At 40.2% G+C, this 25,777-nt stretch overlaps 1 protein-coding gene across 1 annotated transcript in view; it reads right to left on the reverse strand.

The window, feature by feature from the left end:
* Positions 1 to 1,005: 1,005 nt before the first annotated feature.
* Positions 1,006 to 25,777, reverse strand: part of CEP112 (centrosomal protein 112) — a gene marked incomplete at its 3' end in the record, with an annotated part of 160,784 nt that continues 136,012 nt past the window's right edge. The window contains exons 24-27 of the mRNA XM_084298321.1: positions 18,993 to 19,082; positions 4,757 to 4,858; positions 2,374 to 2,438; positions 1,006 to 1,009 (exon numbers count right to left, since the gene is read on the reverse strand). Of these exons, the coding sequence (XP_084154447.1) occupies positions 1,006 to 1,009; positions 2,374 to 2,438; positions 4,757 to 4,858; positions 18,993 to 19,082 (261 nt within the window). The remainder of the gene's footprint in view (positions 1,010 to 2,373; positions 2,439 to 4,756; positions 4,859 to 18,992; positions 19,083 to 25,777) is intronic.

Consider the following 25,777-nt stretch of genomic DNA (forward strand, 5'->3'; position numbering starts at 1 on the left):
GGTGCCTAGGAAGAAAATGGCTATTCTTGTATTCCGCCTATCTAAATTTACAGATTACAAACGTACTCGGGTACATTCTTGCTCGCGGATGGCCAAGAGATAAGGAAGCTCTGTGCTGGGGATGCAGAGAGAGCTACAAGGACGGCTCCCTGCCCAGGTCCCTCAGCTTTCCCCCACTTCCCACACCTCATCCTCTACAAACCCTGGGGCACCTTCTTGGAGGTACCAGGACGTTCAAGAGAGCCTGCGCACACGCCCACGCGGAACCGGGGCCGTATCAGTTATGACTCTTTTTCAATAACGCCGCATAACTGTGTTATCAGTAAGTGACAAAGGACTTTCCTGTGACCGGTGCATGCAACCCCACTGGTAGCTTTATATGCTGTTAACTGGCAACAGTGGCTGCATTTGTCATCATGGTGTTTTCATTCATGCTACAATGCTTTCCTTGAAATACAGCACGGAATAATTTCCCAGTTTTTTAAAAAAAAAGCCATACAAGCTGTCATATGCACTGTGGCTGTTTAAGTGAGTGAGATGCCCAAGCAGGACAATAATGGCAAAACAAAATAGTACAAAATAATATTTTAATATTATGTAAACACATGGACACAAAACAATGTCAAAATATGTTAAAATATCTTGGACAATAATAATAGAAAATGGGATTTTCTTCATGTATAAAAGTGAAAAGAATGGTACTAGGAAGTAGTAACAAAAATATTAGTAGAGGAAACGTTTCCTCTTGGTAGGCAAGCACAGAGTCAATCACGCAGTATATCAAAAGTATAAATCTGTAATAAGATGATGATAAAAGGTAATGGAAGGAAAATACAACTAAAAAAGGTCTGGCATGAGCAATGGATGTGTTTTCATGAACTTCACTGCATTTTGTATGCTAACAAAACAGCCACTGATCTTTGCATTTTAATGACAAGAGCCAAATCTTCAAACCTATTCAAAGCAGTCCATTTGGCAATCGAAGAAATCCAACAGCTCCAGCAGCTACCTGAAAATTAAGAGATTCTCATTAGTTCTATCTTACTGTTCTTGCTACAAAACACAACACGCTGAAATCACGGTTGGGCCCTGTCGCAGCGGGCTCGGTTACGGCTGTGACCACATCTGCAGCCGTAGGCACAAGCAGGCTGAAGTTAGTTCTTCACTGACAGATGTCCAATGTCAGCAAAAAAAAGCAGTATTTCAGTGAACAAGGGTCAGGAGTTACCAAAAAAAAAAACAAAAACAACAACAAACCAACAAAAAACAAAACCACAAACCAAAAAACAAAATTTCGCATGAATGTAGTCTTGGAAAAAAATCTGATCAGTACCAAAACTTCTCTGAACAGAAGTAAAGAAACTCCTCTCCTGCTCGCTCTGTCCCCAACCCTTCCTCTCCACTGGGATGTGCACAGGGCTCCTTCCACCCTCAACTTTTGGTCACTTGTGACCAGGCCTGATTGATGATTATTCATCGTTTTAAATAGCAATTTTCCTAATTGTGAAGACATTAACTCAAAAAAAAAAATGAGACAAAATCCATCCTTTTGCAGTGCTACTGCTGTTACTGGAGAGTCTTGAAACTATATTACAGCTTTATATTTACCTAGTTTTTTTTTTTTTTTTTTGAAGTTACCTATGCTGGACATATTACCAAGAATTTATGACATTTTTAGCTTCCAATTAGCTTTATCTAATTCTTGTTAACAAAAAAATTTTGGATTAACATTTTCATCGACTTCCACGCCGTTAACATCTTTACAAACGTTCAATTATCTTAGACATTTTTACACTATTTTTACAAGCACGCATTTTCAGTTGCAGAAAACCTCATGTGCGATATGAAAGTATCAAAAAAGCCAATAAATATAAAAAGACGGAGTGACTTTACTAGGAAATTTCCTTTTACTCACCTATCCATGTGAATCACTTACTCTAAAGGCACAGCAAGTCTTTTTATTGCTGCAGCACTTGCCATAATTTATATTGGAGGGTGTAAACGTTTGAAAAAAGCTCAGGCTCATGAAGATCCGGTACTTTGAAGATGTGATCTGTAATATTATGCATTGCATCATTGTTTTCTATCTTAAAAGGAGGTGGCATCACCGCAGAGCTGCAGCTGTGCACTGAGCCACTGTCTCATCATGAACATCGAGGCAAAGCCCAGACTTGCAATGCACCTGCGAGTTCTCTAATCTTGCTCTAATAGTACTGACTAAGCACTGGGAAAATTCTCAGACGCTTGTTTACTGAAAATAAGGATCTTTTAAAACGGCAACCATATTTGAGTGTTTTAATTAAGCCGTAAAACTTCAATAACTGGGATCTACAGGTGTGAAATGGTACAAATTAATCAAAGATAATCACGTACCTCCTGGTGCGGTAGGTATTCAGCTCGGCCTGTAGGGCAGAGGCTCTTTTCTGCAGAACATTTACCTGTAAAATACATCCCAAATGAAAATGCTGTACAAAATTTCAATAAATAAATCTGCACGCATTTCATAATGGTGTTTTTCTTGCCTATTGTGCCTAAGTAAATGCAATAACATTTTAGCTGCATACTGGAATTAACCATAATACTTTATAGAAGATTGTCAGCATGGCTTTCCTGGCCTGCATATCCTCAGCACACCAGCTGCATGCTACCTACTTTAAGAACAGAGTCAAAACAGTTTTGAAATTCAGCTTGTGGTAGCAGATCGATTACGCGAGGGGTTGGGAACTCCAGTTGCACCCTCAACGCCCATACGAAGCCTGTGCTCTGATCCCTTCATTGCTGCTCTCGTGTGAAGATACTCACCTGTTCTGGATGGGTATGAAAATTAACGCTTATTAATACACCGTGGCCACTTTTGGACAAACCAACAAGAGCTGACAGTTGGGCAGCGTACTTTATATTTAGCAATGTTTTTCAAAAAACTTCGCCTAAGCAGCCAGTATTTTCTTTTTGTTTATTTTTATCACTGCTCGGGCTTTTACCCAGCCCATCTTCTTCATCCTCCTCCAACAATAAATAATCCTGACAGGTGCAGAGATTCCATTGCCCTTCTTGTCTGATGTTTCAAAACAGGAATTTCAACAATTTTCAAAGACTAGGACACCTGTGCTTCAGAAAAGAGCCCTGCTTACTGAGTGGTCTGCGACTACAGCGTACTGCTGGAAATACAGCCAGCAGCTATGTATTTCTGGGATAACACCCAGTTTTTAGTGTGTGTAGTTACTTTTACTCTTTTGAAATGCTGCTGATGCTTACAAAAGCCCTGCAGGTAGATATCAGATTCTGCTTTTTTTAACTCCTTAAAAGGTGTGATACTCTTATATTAGCTCCAGTGTAACGCTTGCTACTAGACAGTGCTAATGGTCAACCACACTTTAAAAATAGCTTTTTACTATCATCTGGAAATAGATTTCCCCTGTTGATCCTTAACTCTTTATTTCCCACAAATATTTAAGTGAAAAAGAGCTTCACTTCCATTAGGAATCCCTTGACATGTGGGCAGAGTGCCTGTAACATAGTGTTGAAATTTTGGCACCAGCAGCACATAGGAATTTGAAACTTTCCCCTATGAAAATTTCCTACTTCTATTAAAGGCAAACTTTGTCAGTGAAGTGTCTTGTGCTTGGAAAAAAAATGTTACATAATGACCCTTTTGCATTGTACAGGAAGGAAGGAAGGAAGCAAGGAAGCAAATAAGGAGGGAAGGGGAAAAAAAGGCAATAAAAAGCAAATACATTAAATTAAAACTATTTCCCTAGAGAGACTGCATAAGAAAGAGAAATTGAGAGTCTGTAGATGAATAAGAGCTTGAAAAACGGTCCTTTAAATTGGTATAAGGCATGTGCTGATGTCAAGCCTAAACATGCATGCTGTGTCCTCAGGGCTTTTGCTCTTCTCTGAGCCCTGGGCAGCTCTGAGCCACCAGCAGGACTGCCATGGTGCTTCCTCATTTCTTCCCTTCAGCCCAGGACAGATCCCAGTCCTTCCTACCCATGCCTAAAAGCAGTCCTGCACTGGGCCGTATGCCAACACTGCCTGTTTTTTTTGGAGTACTGTTATTTGACATCTCTTATCATTCCTCTTTATTGTTATTTATCCTTCCTCAGACCTTTATGTGTCTGTGAGTTCAGGCAATGATGATATTATGCCTTCTTCCACCTCCTAATATAATATAATATAATATAATATAATATAATATAATATAATATAATATATCCTAATAGGACAGCACCAAATGACATATTTGGGAACCCCATACTAGAAGCATAACCAGTTAATTATTTACAATGTAGCGCCCTATTTACAATGAGATTTTGATATTTCTATTAGACAGTTTTATATCTGTTTCATATAAACAATATTGATTTTGTGTTACTGTAGATAATCTAGTGTTTTGAAACATTTAAGAGAAAGCATTACAGAAGTCCATTAGAGCCTCTTTCTACAGGAAAACCTAGAAATAACACAATAATCACTGGGACTACTGTCTTAAAAGAAGTATCTCACTTGCTTCATTATATAGGCTGAGAAGAAAACAAAATGATTTCTCTCTCTCTTTCACATCCTTTACAAGCATCCTTTAAACAATTCCTCTAGGAAAAACAGGGTAAGAAAAGTGAGAGCAAACTGTAAGCTGTATTTGAAAGGCTGTGAAAATACTACTGAACACAGCAATATTTTCTGCTTTTGACTCTCAAGTGGAACAAAATCCGGCATCAAAAGATACAATATGATAGATAAATGGATAAAGATTTACCTGAGATTTTAAAGATACAATGGTGTCTTCAAGTTCTTGTCTCAAAGATGCTGGCATCAGACTTTTGAGTGTGTTTTCATATTCTTGTCGTATATGGGTCACCTGTAAGAGAATAGAAAAATACATTAAGAGAGGGCTACTTTTGGAAGTTAGAGAATAACTTTTTTGCTTCTTTTGCCCTATTTGGAGTTCAAAAACTCAAAAACTCAGAACTGTTAGATCAAGAGAAAGGGAAGAAGAGAGAAGAAAGATCAGCAAAGATCTGCAAAGAGCAAAAGAGGAATAAAAGACAAAGAAAGGAAAAAGAAAACATGAAAAGGAAATAGTCATGAAAAGGAAATGCTAAGGCATTTGCTGGGACATGGTCAGAAGAAGGACTACTACTAGCTTTCCTAAATCTATCTCAATAGAGCATTTAAGCAGACAAACTGCAGATCGTTAGTCAGCAGGTTTCTAGCTCACAGAAGTTTCCTTTTTCTCTTTGGTGGGATCTTAAATCAGGTCAGTGAGTGATGTTTGCCCCTTACTCCCTTAGACAAGGTGACTTACTGTTTCCTGCGAGTTTTTACAAAATTTCTCAACCTCAGGGATCTTTTAAGACTTTTTTTTTGTTCGCTGTGCACCCATTTTTCATTGCACTTTGCGTCTTCCTGAATTTCATTCTTAGGCGACTGAGGGATATGGGCAAAAGGCCTGCCAGCACCAGTGCAAGTATTTTAAAACCTGCTTTAAAGTTATTATACACAAAAGCTGCAAATTGTTCTTTGCTCCTTTTCATAGATCATGGTTCAATCATGCTTCACGAACTAAGGCAAACCAGTTTATGTAGTAGTTTTACAGCTTATTGCAGATAACCAGGTAAAGATACCCGACCAGTAAGAAGACTGCCTATTTCATCACCTAAAATAGCAATATCATCATTTGTATAACTAACTCTTCCCATAAGGTGGATGCAGTTGTATTCTAAAGAGAACTATCAAGCGGAGTAGCACATGTTAGGAATTTCCAAGTAATCAATAGGCAAAAATGTCAGCCTGTTTTATTGTACAGCTGGGAGACCTCAACCAATAGGTTCCAGCATCTTCAACATGTTATGAGATGAGATGTTCACATAAAATTCACTACGACTACAGAAGTCTAGTCTATACAATAGGATAGACTAGAGTATAGTTTATAGACTCTTCTAGTCTATAACCTTATCCAGCAGATGTTGAATAAAGAGTTCAAAGTGGCATTAGGTGAAGACATCAGTTGGAAGGATTGCGCTTTGGTACCCTCCGCTGGGACTGTACTTGCTGAACCTTGTGCATAAGTCCCGAGAGCCTTGCTCAGTTTTGCATCTCGCAGGACTACTTGCACACTTTATTACTTTGCTGAATCAGGGCCTCACATCTGTACTTACCTTCCAATACGATTAACTGCTTAATTCAAATTAACCAAACACTTAGGTGTTTTTCTGGATTAGCAGCTGAATATGTAAATAAAGGATGAAAGGGATTCAATATCAGATTAATTTATGAAGTATCCTTAAACTTTCAACTTGATTCTTTTTTTTTTTTTCCGATGCATCTACACACCAACACCATTTTGTGCCGATTCTACTTTAGTTACAAAATTTCTTAGATCTGACATTGTGACCACAAATCAAAACCTCAGTCTCACATCTGAAGAAGCCGTAACTTCTACCTTCCAGCTCCCAGCCTTCTTACACACATGCTTACACACGTGATGACCGAGCCCAAAGTTCACCCAACGATGGGCTAATTACCATCCTTTGGAAAAAGCAGGGCATGCCAAGCTATGCATTATGCACAGTACAATTATCGATGTAAGAGGAATAAAACAATCTGATGAAAATTTTGTCTATGAGTCATTCCAACGTGCGGAAGAAATCTCCAAATCTCTATGCAAATAGGCAATTAGAGGCTTTCCTTGTGAACTGCAAGTGATGCTACTATGCAAATACAAAGAAATAACAGGAAAAAAAACACTGTAAGACAGGAAACCTTGTTTGAACTCAGCTTGTATATAAGCCAGTGATCAAAATTTATACTTTTTAAAGTTACTCCAATAAACTTATTCTACTCTTTCTATAAAGGCTTACAAAGTTGTGAATAGATGCTTTGCCAGCATAAATACTTTCCGAGCCAACTGCTCGTTTGGGTGGGGACCTTGATACAGCAGAAACATGTATTTCAGTTAATTCACATTTCTTACGTTTGTTCTTGGTGAGAAAGGAGTAGAATCAGGCAGCTAGAACCGCAAAATGCTTTTATTCCCTCACTGTGAGCGATGAAGGTATATTTCACACGTCCGAGGGTCTGGATGGCTCTGCTGGTTATAAATCTATCCCCACCACCAGTGACGTCCAGAGGAGGCTTTGGGCGTGGGATGGCTTGGGGAGCTCTGCAGGTGCTGGGCTGGCACCGCTGGCACAGTGGCACAGAGCTGCCACTTCCCCCGAGTTTTGGGAGTCCCTGAACACTTGGGCTTGTTCCCCATCCCTAAGTGCATTTGAAGTCAAGACAGATTCCCTTTCACTGCATATGGGCTTAGTTCACAGACCCAATCCCATCCACCACAAACCACCTTTGCTGCACAGCTTTGTGGTGGGTTTGCAGAAGCCCCCAGGCAGACAAATGTCAATTTAATTACTCAAATTGTCTATAGGCCACGTTCACTCAAGGTTCAAGGCTACGTTCAATCCAACACTTCCCACCACCTTGCTACTACGCTGGGGTGACCCAAGCAGCAAAGACAGCCCAGCTTTCAAGCCCTTAAGCTCCCCATTTACAGGCCATGGGGACACAAGGAGCTGACCCTGGTGTAACTCAATACACCATGACCCAGGGTCCTGGGACTCACAGCAGCTTCCTTGGGAGCCAGGCCTGCAGCAGGGACCCCTTTCTGTAATTTTTCCTGGAGGAACGTCAAGAAGGTTTAATTCTAAATAGACACAACAACAATTTGAATACAGCTCTGTCAGTGAAACAATAATAATCTCATTGAGAGCAGTCAGCTTTCAACCAGGTCGTTGTTTTTAATCTGCAAGTGTCCTCCAAAGACGTCGCTTTCCCAGTGCTCTTTAATGTTTGCTATTAGCTCTGCAAGGCACCAAGGGGACTGTTCCTTTTTGATGAAGGTGTTTCTTGGAAAGTCAGGAAGAAACACATACTGTGCTTTAAAATACAGCTATGCATGACTGGGTCAGCTGAAAAAGGAGAAAGAAAAGGAGAAGCAAGTCCTGGTAGCAGAAGTATTGCTTGGGGCTGGTCTCTTATCGGGTTCAGAGAGGAGACACACTTCTCGCAGTGCAAACTGTTCTTTGGCATTCAACCACAATTTGTTTGTTCACTAAGACAAAGTATGTTGCTTTCAACTGTGCTCACTAATAATTGCATCACAATAAGATGAAAATAAGATCCCAGCTGTTTCCTGTCATAATATGGTAAACAACATGCTGATATTTTTGGCTGAGGTTACTATCAAGGTTTATTGACCAAGAGATTAAAATAGCGCATGGCAAAAATCTGAATCACTTCTTAGAACTGACAGATAACACACTGTGGGCTAACATACACTAATTTTAATTGGGGAAGCTTTTTTTATTTTTTAGCCTTTATTTTTGACCAATGAAAGCTATGTCTGCAGGGATTGTGTGTGTGCATGTGCACCTTAAAGGCTTTTTTGTTCTTTTATAGCCTCCAGCCGCCGCCCTAGGATCCACAAATACCGTGTCTCCTCTTGTGCTCCAGAGATGTTTAAAATTGCAATTCTTCAGCCCTCAGGAGGGCTTTAGTCTTCTGGATGAGGATAGCTCTATTTCATTTACCGTTGTGTTCGTTTTCCTTCAGTCCTGAGAAAGCCTTTTTTAAATTCATTTTGGTGAGTTGATTTAATCCAAGAACCCCCAGGAAGGTTTTATAGCTTTTAATATTAAGCTGCCACACTGCTCTTTGTTTATTCAGGTTGGTGGCTAGCATATGAGGTTTAAAGTTTTACCATCAATCATCTTTGGTGTCAGTAAAACAACTGAAAGCTGAAGTTGCCATGCAGAGGTAACCTATGGCTAGTCACAAGAAATTAGAATAAAAAGGAGAGAAACCTTCACACAATTATACAAAGTGATACAAAAAGCAGGGAAGTTATAACTTCACAGACTACAACGAGATCTCGGCATAGCTGGTCACTGACTGTTCCCAAGAGATAAAAGTTGGATTCGGTGCTCAGCAGAGAAATACAGCACTGAGCTTCTAAGCCAAGGCCTGGCCCAAGAGCTTTTTGGTAGAATAAGACAAATTTCAGTTTTAATGCTTCTCTTCTGTGCTTTTCTTTCCTTCTTTCAAGATGTCTGTGATGCCGACTTTACCATCCGGAGTACACCAGCCCTGGGGACGGCAGGTAGTGCAACATCCCCTTCTCAAACCATTAAAAAACAAACCCAGATGCAATCTTCTCCAGATCTCCCAACTTTAAATTACTTGATTTGAACCAGAGGAGCATAAGGGAAATACAAATGAACCACTGAAGTGTATGTTGCCAAAGCAAAGGAAGGTACCACAAAAGAGTTGGTGAAGTTCCTATTAAAAAAAAAAGTCTTGTCTTGAAGGGCATGAAGTCAACATTTTGTTTATGTCAGATAAGAATCGAAAGGCAGCTCACTTAACTTGGGTTTTGTGGTTTTTAGTATCTTAATTTCTGCCTGCTTGTAATATTTGTGAAGGAGGATAATCCCACGTGTGCCAGGAAATCCTAGGATAGTGACCAAAAGGTATAATTAGGATCAGGTAATTATTATCAAATTTTCTCCACATTTCAGGGAAGTAAGATGAGATAAGTTATTTCCTGTCTCTCTCAAATTCTTTCCTGGATTATTTGAATAATGACATGTGGTTTAAAATGAATTTGTAATGGTGTTTAAAAAAGAAATCTCTTTAAAAAGTTTGTGCATCTGTTCTGCAGTACACACCTCTGCAGAAGACATGAAAGATGTGTTGTAATAAATCTGGAGATGAGTTAGGGTACCAAAAAGGGAAAAATAACTCCTTCAGCCTTAGGCAAACCATTTAATCTCTGACTAAAGATTCATCCTAAATGAGGATAATAATATTGCATGGGTCAACTTCATTCAGGTGATGTGAGGATGGCTGAAGTAATTTTCAGAAAGCAGTTTGAAAAGGGCAAGTGAAGGACAAATTACTGTGATGCCATCTCAATTAAAACAACAGCAATAACAAAACCAAAACAAAATGCACACATAACCTCCCCCTAAAAACCCAACCAACCAACCAAAAAACAACAAAAAAGGACCACCAAGCCAAAGAATATCAAAGTAATGATTAACTGCAGCTTGTTTCTGTTCTCCCTAATTGCAGAGCGTCCTCTGCTTCCCAGCACTCCTAAACCCTACGTGAGTAGAGCTCTGCTCCCCCAAAACTGCTGAGAACTGTATGGGCGCCTTCCTCCATGGGCCCGCCTGGGGAAAGCTGGGCCATCTCTGCAACCAAGGAACAGAACACACCAAAAGCTGTAGTTCCTTTCCTTAAGGTTCTGATCTCTAGAAGAATTATTACAGCTTGAAATCTCCTCAAACAGTTTTTGTTAATGAAGAATCAAGGGATGTATCATTATTATTTTTTTCAATGGAGAACAAGGCTGCGTCATTTGTCATTTCACAACACAGGCAAACACGAATATCCGCTGCTTTTCAGTCCACATCCTCTCTTGTTTCAGGCAGTGGGAGCTTCTATTCTTACTGTGAAACGTATGTTGAAATACGGTTCTTACGGATTTAAAGAAATATTATGCAATTTGATATAAACGTTCTCAAGTTCTTACGGAAAGTAATGAACACCATAAATTGCACGAGCGCGGTGTGGCTGAGGGCAGTAACTAAGCAGGATCAGCTGAGCCAGTTATTTTGTCAAGTGTGCACCATGTTGTTCTCCACGGAGAAAATACTGCTGGAGAACCTCGTCTGTTCTGACAGTTTCAATAAAACATAAATTGGTGGCATAGCTGTCCCCTTTGTTTTTCTGTCTTTAGCTAGTAAACCATCTGAGCGTCCAAAATATTCTTGCCTTGGTGTTTCAGTAACCCGCAGGGACCGCCGGTTATGCCAAGCTGCTGGCTGCACACTGAGCTTTCTGCTCAGTTAGTTTCTTCCAACCTGCGTTCAAGAGGCCTTATTACTTCAGGGGTTTGTATTTTGATATCTTTCTGTGCTTAACCAAGATCTCCCACCTGGAAAATCCTCTGTTTGCAGTTAGGCAACGCGAGCCTATATAATTCATAACTGCAAAGGAAGGGAAGTCAGGCAAAACTTAAAAAAAAAAAAAAATGCAGTGGGCTGCATATGGCAAGAACAGCATTCTTGGGATTACGCGAGTTGGAGAGGAATAAAAGCTTTCACTGTCAACACCATGGAACAACCAGGAATGCTGTGGCTAGAAAATTCACGCTGTTCTCTCAACCTCCCCCTCCGAAGGGCTCCTCTATTGTTCCAGTTGGGATTTGGAGGATCCCTGACTTCTCCCCTCCTTCGAGATGACTCATTGCAGATGCCATCCCTGTCCCTGAGCAGTATTTCCTTCGGCTCTTGTCAGTGCCATCCTTTCATCCGACGGAGAGGTCATAACTGCGCAACAAGTGGTCCTCCTCGTGTAAGAGCAGGAATCGAAACCAGCCTGGGAACCGACCAGCACCGTGGGGCCAAATCTGAAGACACATGGTACTCATTTACGGCTCTGTCGATGGCAGAGAATTTTTAATAGGCTATCAAGATGATTAAGTCTGAAATAAAGCTATAAGCATCTTTGACACTACCATGGGAATGTATTTCTGTATTTCAGTTTTACATTCCAGCATGTGTTACCTTCTACATAATCCTTTCCATCCTGGGGTGGTTCAGCAAGTCAAGGTTTTGGTATCTGATAGGAGAGGTGCTGAGTGCTCACTAATGACGGCAAGAGCTGACACAGCTCAGCAGCATGCGGGATTAAGCTCAGTATTTTCACACTGTCTGTGTGAACACACAAATCTTTGTAGATAAGCTACTTTTACTATCACCATTTCCCCTCTTTCAAGAAGGAAAATGTAACCAGCATCTCAACTGGAAAGCAAGCTGCCAGATTTAGGAAGCATCACAGCTGGTAAGTCTATAAACTTTGAGCCAGGTGAGCAGGGTAGCTGGGGAGAGAACTGCGGTTGCACCTCCCCGATGTACTTCTGAAAGATGGCACTTGGTGTTGAGCAAACTGCAAACAAAATAACACTGTAAAATTCAGATGATGATAAAATCGGCATTAAGCTGGCCTTTCTTCAGTCCTTTTCAGTTCCATCCAAGCACCTCGTCACCTGTTAAAAACGAAAAGGGTAATTCACTGACCACACATCACCGAGAGCCTGCCCTGGAGATGCGAGGTCTGTCCTCTTTTCTGCTGTCATCCAGCTGGCTCCTCCATGCAGCGCCACTTCTCCTCTTTTAGTTCTCTGCATTAAATGCCACCAACATTGCTGTTCGTAGTTGTACTTAAAGCTATCCCAGGCACACTTCTGATAGAACAAAATTCCTTTAATTGATAATGTGCAAGCAAACCACAGATGCTCTAAAATGATGTGCTGCTCTTTTATAAGTAAGCTTTCTTTCTCATTCACTCCTATTTAAGACAAAGAGCTAGAAAAATGTCAAGTTAAAATACTCTCTAATTCCTGCGTGCTGGCATCTGCTTCTATTCTTCTTTGGTGAAAGTATTTTTTCTCCTTTCAACTGTTTGTTCTCTACTTTCTGTGTTACTCTCTTTCTCCAGCTGGCCACTTCATTCCAATAATTCATTCAGTCCTATGAAGTAGGCATACATTTGTGTATTTTCCAGTTGCGTCTGATTACCAAAGCTAACATTTGATCACTGACTTCCACACATGCATTATCATCATCATCTACCTCTTTTCCCTTTGACAGTCTCACAGTTGGTGAGAGCCTTCTCTCCCGCAGTTCCTGCCATATGGAGCTCCCGGTAACTTTCAACTCTATTGATTTCCAGTTCCTTTCAAATCCCACCTGAAAATTTGTTTTTCTGTGCTTGAATCTGAGCTGCTTCTTCCTTCTGTTTTGAAACTTTATGCTATACAGCATGCCATATTCTGCTTAATTCTGCTTTCCTTTCATAGTAGGCTGTTAAAGAAAATGCTATACAAGACACAAAATATGGCAAATGCAAAGTTCTGATTTATTGTAACAATCCCAGACTTAATTAAAGATTGGAGGGGCACTACTGAATCAAACTGATTAACGAATATATCAGTGGAATTGTATGTATGGTAGACATGAACCAACACAGAAGTAGAAGAATCAGGCTCCAAATAAAGACAATACTGATTTTATAGTATCGTAGTCAGCTTTGCCATGCACCTACAGATGCACCTACATCCATGAAAGGTTATTTATGAAATATAACCAGGGTCAGCGTCATTCTTCCTGAACAGCCTCCGTCAGGAAGTCCCAAATAAGAAAGAAAATGTAAGACATAGATGTCTTCGTCTGCATATGCCAAACAGACTGACCAGCTGCTCTCACTTATTTCAGATTCTTTGCTGCTTGTATGTGGCCCTCCAACAACTTCTTTTCCAAGAAAATATTTTAAACTTTAAATTTGTCCACCGTAAGTAGCCAGAAAAGAAATCTGCTGTCTGCAGATATTGAATCAGCAGAACTTCAGGTGCCAGCCTGCGGGGAGCTATGCCATTTGGGCTGCTCTTTTACATTTTTCACAAAACGTATACATTTCTTGAAATGCTTTATGAAAGGAAAAGAGCTGAAGTATGCAGTACCCTCCTGTTCGGGGTGCTGGCAGAGCGACAGATGAAACAGAAAGGAGAGAAGCAAACGGGCACGGAGGGATGGGCACAGAGGGGGGGACACCCTCCCTCAGCACGCAGCGCTCTCCAAACGCAGCCTGTCCGGTACGTGCTGGTCGCATGCAGAAACCTCAGGAGCTGTTTGAATGTGACATTATTCGGTGTCGATTTTTTTGTGAGTCCCAGTAGAAACTTCTTTTGGATTCTCACCTTCTTCCCCAGTGCAGCACAGCCCACCGAGCCCGGATGCCAGCGCGGGCTGCCCCAGGGGTTAACTGGCAGCTGCTCCGCAGCCAGCGCCAGGGCTCCTCGCTGCGAATCGCTTCTGTGGTTAAGATCGTTCAGATCTACACTGAGCTTCCCATTTCTGTGGGAGCACAAACGGGTCTCTGGGGGAAAATTCTGGAAGGATGTCAACACCGTGGGTTGAAGCAACCAGAGCAAATGGCAGAATTTCATCACCACCTCCAGTGCGTGCTTACTGTTTGTTTCTCAGTTTCCAAAGGGTTCAGCAGCTCTGCGAAACAAATACTGTCTGAATCCTCTTCACCTGCAGATTGGCCACAAAGCAAAGCTTTTATTTACATGCCCAACCTGGAACCACAGAATCATTTAGACAGGCAAGGACCTTTAAGATCATCAAGTCCAACCATCCACCTAAACTACAGCTTATTAACCTGGTTTTAGATGACTCCAGCGTGTTCTGAGAAAGACAACTCTTTGAGAAAGTCTGGAGATCCACGGATCACGTTTCCATCACCAGGATTCGAGGCAGCACAGTTCGATAACTTTTTGCAGTTATCTGAGGCACCTGAGCTGGAAGTTCTCATGCGCCACGGACGAGGCTGGTTTGGAAGCAGACTTCCTGCTGTGGCTCACCATGGCCAGATGGAGGAAATTCCTCTCCTTCCATGTCATTTTTCCAGCACATACATAAAGCTTTGGCAAAGTCGTGGGAGCAGCCGTGGAACTGTAAAGGCAGGCCAGGACAACGGAAGTGAGGGCAAAGATTTTCTGTGAATTTTCTGTGCATTTAACACTCTACAGTATCTTTGAAAAAAAAAATATGGGAAGATGGACAAAAAGCCCTCAACAGAAGGGACAATATTACTCAAGTCTTCCAGCCTTTGATGCATTAAGAATTATTTGGGGCACATACCCTGGACATAGGCTTATCTTGCTCACCTCTATCTTGCTGTTTCTTTACTCATAGCTCCCGAAATCTGCAGACAGTAGCACCATTCCCATCAAGGATAAGGTGTGGCAAACGTTAGAAGTTCCCTGTGCTACACAGCAGCTAAAATTTCAGAATGATGCATCACAGCATTCATCTGAGAACAAATATATTTAGTTGGCATGGAAACAGTAAGTTAGGCTGAATGTGGTAAATATCCAGCAGTCATAAAATATTGAGCAAGTCAGAATAATAAACATTAAAAATGAAAACTCGCTGAATGCTTTTGAATCATAGCTCTTTTACAATTATCACTCCTGTTGTCATTTGAACACAAGTGAAATCCACTTAACAAACTAAGCCTTTCCATTTTATTCCAAATTCTTGTACAGCATCCTTATTCAGATAACTCCTTTCTCCCTTTTTAATAATCTATCTGAGAAAAAACGTAATTAAAGGGCTGGAAACCTATATTGGCATTCCCCTTCCTTTGTCAGTAATATTCATGAATTGAACATAATTGATTTTCTGTCTTCAGAGAGTGTCTCTCTTTAAGTCTCTAATTGTGACTTGGCAGTTTGGAGGACTATTCCTATGGTTTGAATACCTATTGTGATGTTACCTTGATTATTCATGAACATGACAAACTTTTTTTTTTTCCCCTGTATCATCCCCTTATTAGAAATTTTATTTCATACCCAATCCAGCCCTACATTTAAAAATATTAGACTGAGGAATGAAAAGAATAGACGTGTTCTTTCTGAAGAAATCTTGCATCCTTTCATGCAATCATCGAAAGAAAGATTATTGGAGTTTCCTACTGTTCTGAATTGTGTTGATTATCCTTACCAAAAGGAAATTGAAATTAAATGAGGTATTTTAAAGAAATCTAGGTAATAAAGCAAGAACAAGATCACTATCATGATTTTTTATACAGGCCCCAATTCAGCAAAATTCTTTGCACATGCTTAAACTCCCATACTCATTGAGGCACATGCTTAACCTCTTAGTGATGTGTCATGTTTAATTACACATACACAGGATGTGAAATCTGCTGTATGAACAATTTGGATTTTTTAACTATGACTGACAACCGCATCAAGCTGTATAATTCACGGAAGAGAAACATTTTTAATAGAACGAAAGACATTTCTGTCAGATATCTTGTCTTGCATTAGATCCGCGCACGTATCAGAGACAACCATGCAATACACCTCAAGAACTATACTACAAGCATGGTACAGGAATATAATCTGAATGGGATCAGTTTCCATATTTTATGTATTACTGAGATATAAGAAATTTCGTCATTGCTTTGCAAAGAAAACGTTTAGGTGCACCCAAATTTTCTTGGATCCTTCTTAGACTATTTTAATCGTCTTGGGACTATATACCAAGAAACCTATATATATAAAGCTATATATTAGGGGTTAGTTACACTTTATTTACTGCTAGCTTGTCACTTGCCATGAACACACTTACAAACATCTCAAGAAGTCAGACATCTAATTTTTGAAAATCATCCAGCATTTCAACATGAAGACAGATGATATACCCAATTGTGAGACTCCAGTCTAGAAATGACAGTACTGACCGTAGGCACCATTGCCCTAGATAGCCATGATTAGTGGAGACACGAGATCCTCTAGTGAAAGGGCACAACGATTTAGGTTAGTCAAAGTGGGAACGAAAGGTAAAATACTGGAAACAGTGCAATGAATGAAACCACTTTTGACAAATGTACGTCCATTGGGACTGCAGCACATCATTTGCGTAAAGTTGCCATGCTGCGGCATGACAATCTGTCCCACTGGTGAAATGACACAGATAGACCACGATTGCTTCTACTCACACCATAAGAAGATTGAAAAAGTAAACAGGAATAAACACAGGTTCGTACAATAACACGAAATCCTGGAATGAAAAGGCTCCATAAAAACAAGAGCTCCTCAGGGCTGCAACGTCATGCTCACCCCCAGACAGCTCATGGCTTGCCATCAGAGTCCTCCTAACAGGCTTCTCCCCTGCTATTTACAGGACAGTTTATGTCAGTGGGTTGACTCTGCCTCTCCGGATAATTATCATACAGAAAGGTTAACTCTGTGCAATCACCAGAGGGTCACTGGCACTAAGAGCTAAGCTCTGTGGGTCTGTCAGTCACTCCCGGAGCCTGAAGAGTTATAAGGACACTGCACTGAAAAGAGACAAACATGGAGCACTGAGATACCACCCAACAAGCCATAACGAGAAACAGCTTTTTATTTTTAATTAAAAGCACAACAAAATGTTTTTTCATGTCTCATTCATTTGTTTGTTGTTGTTATAGAATCAAAACACAAGATTTTTCCCTTTAATGAAAAACAGAAGCTGTTTAACCCTCTCTCCTCCTTACTTAAAGACAAGTAAAAGCTCAGAAGAGAGGCCTTTGTAACAGTGCCAGTGCAAATTTTGATGTTTTATGCAATCCTGACACAGGGAATATTTTGTAAAAGCAAGAGAGCAAGTTGTAAGTTACTGCCTTAAATATTTCAGCTCCCTAATCAACTGAGGAGTCATCTCAGCTGCTGTTAAGGCTTGATGAACATGCTCGCAGGTAGTCTGTCCTCAGCATAATGATGGGGAATACACCAGAGCTGTCACTTTTGCCTTTTCCTTATGGACAGAAAAGCGTAACTATGGGATTCACCAGTCACAGAGGAGACACGCTAACAACTTGCAAAATGGGTGTCGGCCTAAAAAACCAAACGCACCTACGCAAGAACTGTCTCAACAGACGCAGCCTGTTCAGGAAATCTCAGTGGGTGATGCTGAGATTTCCTGAGATACTGAGCTGGGTGATGCAGCAGTGTCATTTAAGTAAGATTTCTGATCTACATGTATTTATACTGAGAACTGTTCCCTCCCAGCAGAGCTGGTCCTTTGTTAAATCCACCCAGGCAGGATGTTCCTGCAGGTGGGCTTGGACATGGAAATCTCCTAAGAGAAGACCTCTGAGGCATTAAGGATAGCCCACCCTGCCAATTCGTGTGTTTTTACCTTTTACCTCAGTATTTCATCAGTCATTTTTTGTTTCTCCTCCTAGATACCCTCACAGAAAGGGTCAGAAAAAAAATGCCAAACAGCAATAGCAAAGATTAAAGAAAAAAATAACAAAAATAAGGCATTTGCTAGAGTACCGTCAACTTCACAGCATTCAGGCCAATGTCGTTTCCCTGGAGGGACAACCATGCACCAAACAGCTAATTGCCCTTCTTTTTTGGGAGACTGAAGATGAAATGCAACGCTTGTAGGCCAGCCACTGGTTACACTGAACTCCCCATTGCAGCTAGGGGTGAACGTGGCCCAGCATCTACGTTTGTGAGGCAGAAGGGGAGAGAGAGAAGTAAAGCTTATCACCGGTTTTCCTAAGCACAAGTACCTGAGGGTAAACATGGGGGGTGAACAAGGGCTCCTACCTGCAAGCAGGATAATGACAACTGGGGGGACATATTTGCAATTCCTCATCATTACTTTTACAGCCACCCCAAGTTACTCCGCAGTTACAGGTACGGTTTGTGCACCACCAAATAAAGTTCTGAAATGCTGCAAAACCTCATTTGTATTGGAGATCCATGAATCTGCACGCAATTCAGATATCCACAACCTCGACATTTTCCTGAATGCGCCAATTTAATCTGGTTTAAAAGCAGATCATTGGCTTTCTGTTTCAATACCGCTCTGTAAATTACATGCACTCTTTCGCTTGAAGCACACTAAATCTCTGATTTCACTGAAAGTGTCCACGTTAATTTTAGCAGTATTAATCATATGGAAGTGTTTACAGACAACATGCTAGGACAATGAACGCATAAGATCAGCAATAAAGATTATTTTTTATCTCAGTTATTGTCCAATTATAATTCTCTTAATACAAGCCATTAACAAACAGGTTAGAATAGTCCCAGGAATCTATGGTAAAACACTGGAAAATAAATGCATCATTTAACAGCTAGAATAGCTGAAATACCAACTTGAAACAGAGAGCAAGAGATAAGTATTTGCCCGTAGGGCTCAGACGGTTTAATTCTCTTTTATTAACAAAAACAGAAGAGAAAGCTCGCTGAAAATTTTGCAGGAAAAGATGTGTTTTTGCTTTGAAGCAAGGTATTACTTTTAACCATCGAACCCCCTTGCCCAAGGGGAGGGGACTGGGGAGAGCAGCCCTACCTGCATGTGGGCCTGCAGCTCCTTGTGTTGCAGCTTCTTCTCCGCGGCGCGCGCCTGGCTGCGGCAACTTTCCGCTTCGTCCTGCAAGGCCTGAAACAACACCAAGGGGTGCAAAGCACACGTGAGACCCACGGGACGGCACAAAGACTCACAGGCAACGCGGCGCAATGATCAGTTGCGGGATCTCGGATTTTGGTTAGTGTCTCGTTTGTGCAACCTGTGCTTCCCGGGAGGGCTTTCGCAGCGTACAAATAACTCTTCCTCAAAGGCAGACCAAAAGGCCTCTGGAAATCCCTGTCTGGAATTTCAGTGAAATCGCCTCCCGTGCTACTGCAGTGGGAAAGTCGCTGAGCTGAGGGGCTCCCCTCCTGCCCTGCAGTGCAGTCAAGCATGTGAGCAACAAACGCAGCATAAATGGCAATAAATAAAGGGAATATTATGATCGTGTCACTTTACCACAACCATCCAGTCTCTCTTTAGTTCAGAAATAATCACTTCTAAACCGAGCTCGTAAAATACATTGACAAATTTATTTTGTCATTATTGTTCTTCTTATATATTTATTTTTATTATGGCAGCCCCTCGGAGCCTTGATCTTTTTGTTATGTGCTTCACAAAAGAAAAGTCATGCCCCAAGGAACTGATAGTCTGTGTTATTTCTAACAGATACACACCAAACAAACAATACAAAGTTTCAAAGATTTTTTTTTTAAAGTTTCCTAGCCATTGTTGGATGTTTGAATACACACTTAACGTTTACTTACACACTTACTAAAAGCTTAGTTATGTTGTCAGCCTGAATAAAGGCATTGTTAGCTGCAAGTGCTGACTTGAAGCAAAGTGCACAATGTGGATGTTAGATTGACATCAGCACAGAGGCGGCTGTGGCAGCAGAAAGGGAATATTTTGAGCTATCTTTTGTATGCCAGGAAATCAGGGCACAGCTACCCATCGGCTGAAAAGCGTAGAGCAGGGTGAGGACCGGCTCTGAGCAGGGACCTGCCCTGGGGATACGCTACCAGATCCACTGAGGTGCCTCCAGGGTGGCTGTTTTAAAAGCTGAGCTGCTCGGAGAGCTTGTGTGGGGTGTGCTGCAAAGCAGGGACCAAGAGTCCCTGGAGTCCTGGTGCCTCTTGCAGGACACGCGGTGTGGTTCTTGTTCTCATGCTTCCTTTCTCGTTCTCGTTCGCTTCCTCAAAGCAGAACGCCCGTTCGTAAATCAGGATCGTTAAAAGTACACCAGTACAAAGATTTAACAGAAAAAAAACCTTGCTCCTTCCACAGCACTGAAATGCTGTGCTCTCAAATCATTTACGGGATAAAATTGCTATAGAGATAAGATAAGAGGACTACTTATGATAGATCTTGCACATTGTTTTGAAGTGATGCCAGGCATTAACTTTAAAGTCTTATAGCTATAAGACTATTACATGTTCGAATGCCAAAAAATTTAACCAGACCCAAGCATGAACTTCAAATCTGCCCAGGGACTTTTATGCTATCATCACTTCTGAGAAATGTTAAAATCCAGTCTTGAATATATGACTGATCTTCAACACTCAACAAGTTTAACAGCACCATTCATTTGCATGAATATAATTAAACGCGTGTGAATTGGAGGCTTTTATTTTGTACATTTAGTATCGTAACTTAAAATACAAACAAGCCTACCTTGTTTTAAAACTTAAAATGATCAGATTGTGCAACGTGGAAATGTAACACACAAAGAGCAGGGCACTTGGCGTATTGGAAAGATCACTAAAGAAACAATTATTTTGACAAAATCTTCCCGTAACACCCAAGTGTCCAGGCATGACCAGTACAGGATGGCTCTCAGGAGCATTCACAGAGCACACCTGGGTAAACTATAAAGTCAGAGCTGACTTCTGCTGCTTCCACGTGATCAGGTTATACAACCCAAACAGCTTGGCACAGTGAAAAATGAGGATTCCCTCCTAGCACTCATGAGCAAGTTTGACTCTAATGCACAGCTTTGAGGATGACCAAGGCATAGCACATACACCCAGCCACTTCTGAGTGTAAATGTATGCATTTGTCTCAGAGAACAGGTACCTATCACACAAATCCACAAGTACTGAATACAAAATGGATGGATTATTTTTACTTTCCTACAGCAGACAAACATACTTTGCAGAGCATAAATTGAGAGGTCCCTCTAAATCCAAGGGTTTGTGATGCATCTTGAAGTAATTTCATTTGGGAAATTCAGATGACACATAGTCTTTGTTAGGTCCACCTACTCTAGGCAGTACTTGTCTGCATGGAGCCTACATACTCTGTTTCACTCAGAGAGCAATGTCTTAAACAAGCACAATTTAAAATATATATATATATATTAAACTATTGCATAAAGTATAACAAACTATGAAGTTTTATAATTATCCATTCATCAAGTGTTGAAACCAATGTACTGTATGAGTTTACAAATTTTTCCAATCACAATTGGCTGTTGGCTCCTTTTGTATTGGGGCTGCAGAAAAGACAAAGGCCTCCAAACAATCACAGATGCTTTTAACTTTATCATTTTTTGACTATTGCTGGTGAACCTAAACGTGTTGCACACTGGCTCTCCTGCCAGTCACTTTGTAGCTTTGTTTATAAAGGCTGCCCTAGAAGTAATTCAGAGTGTTCATTTGGATATTTCAGCTTTTGACTCTGCACCAGGACAACCTAGTAAAACCAAAAGATCAGTACTTGATCAAAGCCATGTGAAAAAAAAAAAAAAAAAAAAGTAACTCAAAATCTCATGGTTGCTGTATATTCCTGCATGTGATTATCTCTGAAAATAGTAATTAGAAGCAAGCAAGATTGTTGCCCATGATTTTAATTTTCTAGGAGGAATCAGGATGGCTGTCACGAATAATGCACCCTTTTGAAGATCACATTGAAAAATGCCTCCATTGTCAAAAAGCTTAACGTGCAGTGGTCAGAGGCTGAATGCTGATAGCGATTTCTGAAGCCACCCAGCTCCACCACATCTTTTCTGTGTCTGACAGATAAGTTTTCACCATGTCAAAAGCTCTTAAACACAGCAGATGACTTATCCCAGGTACACCAGAGAACATCTATTTTGTAAAATTAAACAGTTTGGTTTGGTTTAGAAATGCAGTTTTTATTCCACAGCTTCAAAGTGTCAGGTTTTGCCCAAAGAATAACAGTGTTTATAGTTAACAGCTATTGAGATGAAGAAAAGACATAAAAAAGGTAAAAAAAAAAATAGGCCAATTTTTGAGTGTCAGAGGCTTTTTTTCCCCTGAATGCAAAAGCCTAACTTAATAAGTTCAGTTTTTCCAGGTACAAAATTAATCCCCTTCTCTCATCTTTGCTAAGTTGGCTTACATCACTGTTATAAAGACAGTATTTTTTTTCAGTTAAACCCGCTTTCAAATGCCATGTAAACATGTTTGCTGTTGAAAGTCTACACCATACCTGACCTTGGAAGTGCTTTGTGTTGGCCTGAGAACAAAGAAATGAAATGTTTTGCTTTCCAGCCCAGATATCCTACACTTTGAAAAGCACTTAAAAATGTAAATGAGATAATAAGCTCTACTGCAACAATGTGGGTGAATTACAGCTGTATAAAAGGAACATTCATTTGATTTATTTATAAAAATGGAAAGGATCCTAAAATAAATGTATAATGTAAATGTTTTGGTCACATATGACACTGGGAGACATGAGAGGGATGGAAGAGAAATGTAATGGTTTTGAGAGCGTGCCACCAAAATATTGCTGTCATATTTTGGGACCTCAAGTGGAGCCGGTGGATGAGTCCAGTATTGTCACTGTGCTAGATGACATGTTTGGTTACCGGCTGATCTGAAAGGAGAAATGAACAGCTGAGCTTCATTTCCAGTGAGGCACTGCTTTCCTATTATTCTATTGTGGCTTGATTATCATCAGCAAAATGGTTAATTAAATTTCATTTCAAACTCAACTTTGCTCATGGTAACTGAGAGCACTTGGGAGACAAGAGAGAGGCACATGTGGAATTAGTGCTGAGCTTGGCCTGTGCAGCTCGCAGAGATGATGATGCATGAGACCAGAGGAATTCAGCCTGGCTTCTGGGTGCCAGACTGAGGCTGCAAAGGATTTCTTAAAAAACAAACAAAGAAACAAAAAAACCCTAAACTTGTGAAGTGTATAGTCTTGACAGACAGCCGCAGAGAAAGAAAAAGGTATGATGCCAGCATTACAAAATCCCTTTTCAAGGCAGGAATACATCTTTGGCATTAGTTACAAGGCTTAATCTAAATCAACTAAAAGCGGGTAAGAGAAAGATTTCTACAAATCACATGACCAAGTATGAAATGGGAATATATGAAGGATTTAGTCCTTAACACATGAAAACTGATTTGATTATCCTTTAATCATAGGATATTTCAAAAGAGAAGTGCTGGATTCACTGAAAAAAAAATCAGTTCAGTAAGAATTACATAAACAGAAATCATAATTAGTTTGGATTACTTAGTATTAATTGTTACTGTGGTGATACCGTATTTACAATGTCATACTTTTGGTGGGCTCCTGAGTGTAGGCAGGGCATGATTCCTGCTCCCATCACACCAACGGCAGGTCTGGGATCAGGATGAACCTGGTAGATGTTTCTCTTTGGTACTGAGGGTTGAATAAATAAGAGGTATTTACCATGGAAAGGAAAATCTTCTAAAAATATAAAAAAAAAAATGTATTTTTATTTTGAAACTAAAAGTGTCTGCAGAAAAGTCATATATCGTCATGCTCAGATTATGCCAGGTAATGGCCCAGTCTTGTCTTGATATACTTATATAAATCTTGTTGGCTCTAACAGCACCTCTGCAAACACAGATGTGCATCTGTATCAAGAAGAGACCTCAATATTTATGACCAGTGCAAAGTTAATACTACTACTAAAGGTAGTAATAGTTAGCACTTTTCATCTTCAAAGAATTTTTCAAACATTACCAAATTAATATAATTAGTTAATGAAAGATGCAGTAATAAAAGCTACCATAATTACCTACTGTAGTTTTAATTATCTCCTTACTAATGTGCACAGAAGAAGGCTTCCACTTTACATCCTCAAAACATGTGCCAACAATAATTTTGAATGCAGGCCCCTCTTTAAGTGTCTTCTAAATTCAAATTACATCCATTGATGTGTTTTCTCTCCCGGTTCATGAGAAGAAAACCTAGCTCTGGAAGCCTAAAGTAAATCCATGTGAATGTTCACAAAAATTAAAGCAAATTTTGTTTCAGAAATATATATGGAGATGCTTTACAATTATGTTATAGAAATGTCTGATCTTGAGTACCTTTATCTCTCCATGCAGCTGTAAGTATGAGCTGTCTGGGCAAAAAATTCTTTATACTAGGTGGTCTCACAATTTACAGTGTCAAACACAACTCTTACTTAAAGAAAACAGGCCAAGTATCCCATCAGAATTAATCTAGGGTATTTATTTTCTAACTAACGTTCTATACTCACACATGTTTTTAAAGCAATCATTATTTCTTTTAAAGTATTTTATGGAGATCAGCAAACGTGTCTGGGTTTATTCCTACTAAAGACAGAGAGTGAAAAATATTTATGAAGATCACCAACGTAGCTCCACCAGTAAGAGCAAAAAAAGTGTATTTTTAAGATGCAAAATGCAGATGTTTGGGCCAAATTGTGGATGCATCATCACAGGGTTTTGTTTTTCAGTAGAGCTTTGTCCACTGACACTGCTCTCCTCGGCCATGCTTGTTCTCTGTGCTGCATTCCAGCACATGACTGCCTGAAAACCTCTGTACTTAAGTTCTCCCTTGTTTTTGGTGGAAAGCAAAGGAAATCTTATGGTTTTAACCTAATACATATGTTTGCTGTTCACATATGGAAAAATTCCTTTCTGGTGGGAACTCTTTCGCTGTTGCTGCAACACACTATATATCCAAAAAGTCTCCTTTGATGTTGAACTATTGCTCCACTACTCATTATGCTACTGATTCAATATGAAAGGCAAAAATTCTGTGGCTTTTGTTAAAACAATAGCTTTGTTTTTGCAAACAAAGTTTTCCACAACCTATATGCAGGGGCCAACATTGCTGCAACAGAAAACTAAAATTTATTATTTTATACCAAAAATAGTTATGACATTTAAGAACTCCAAGTTATTCTTTCATCCTATAGGTAACATTACAATTACTATTATGACTGGACAGAAAATTTATGCTTTATTGCTCCCCATGAATAGAAATTAAAACACCGTGAGCAATATGTAAAACTTCTTGAACACATTCCTTCCCGTGACCTTCTAGCCTTTTGCCATCAGTTCAACCCCATTACCTGGGTGAAGCTGTTAATAAGTGGGTATGGGTGAGGGAGGGAGAAGTCCTGTAAAGGCCGTCTTGTCCCTGTCCTACACAGTGACAGAAGTGCAGATCTGGAAGCCTTCATGCCTAATGTATAAAGTCAGCTACTAGACACTATTTAATGAATAGAGAACATGAATTACAACATGGGATGAAAATGCAAATGTTAGCACCTTTTTAAAAGTGTCCCTAAAACAGCTGGTTGCCCATTGTCTACTGGCACTATAAGAAAAAAAAGTTTCTTTGGCTAGGAATCTGATAAAAAGGGCAATTTCCAAAGGCACAGATGCCCACTCCCACTTGGAATAACGTGAACCCCCATGTACTGAGATTTGGAAATCCGTCCCGCTTTGCCAACATTGCAAAATGGGAGTGGAGATCTTGCAAACTGAGCCCTCATTGTTGGCTTTGCCCATTTAAGCACACACATC

This window comes from Netta rufina (genome assembly GCF_964035555.1).
Source record: "Netta rufina genome assembly, chromosome: 19".
In the NCBI taxonomy this organism is placed as follows: domain Eukaryota; kingdom Metazoa; phylum Chordata; class Aves; order Anseriformes; family Anatidae; genus Netta; species Netta rufina.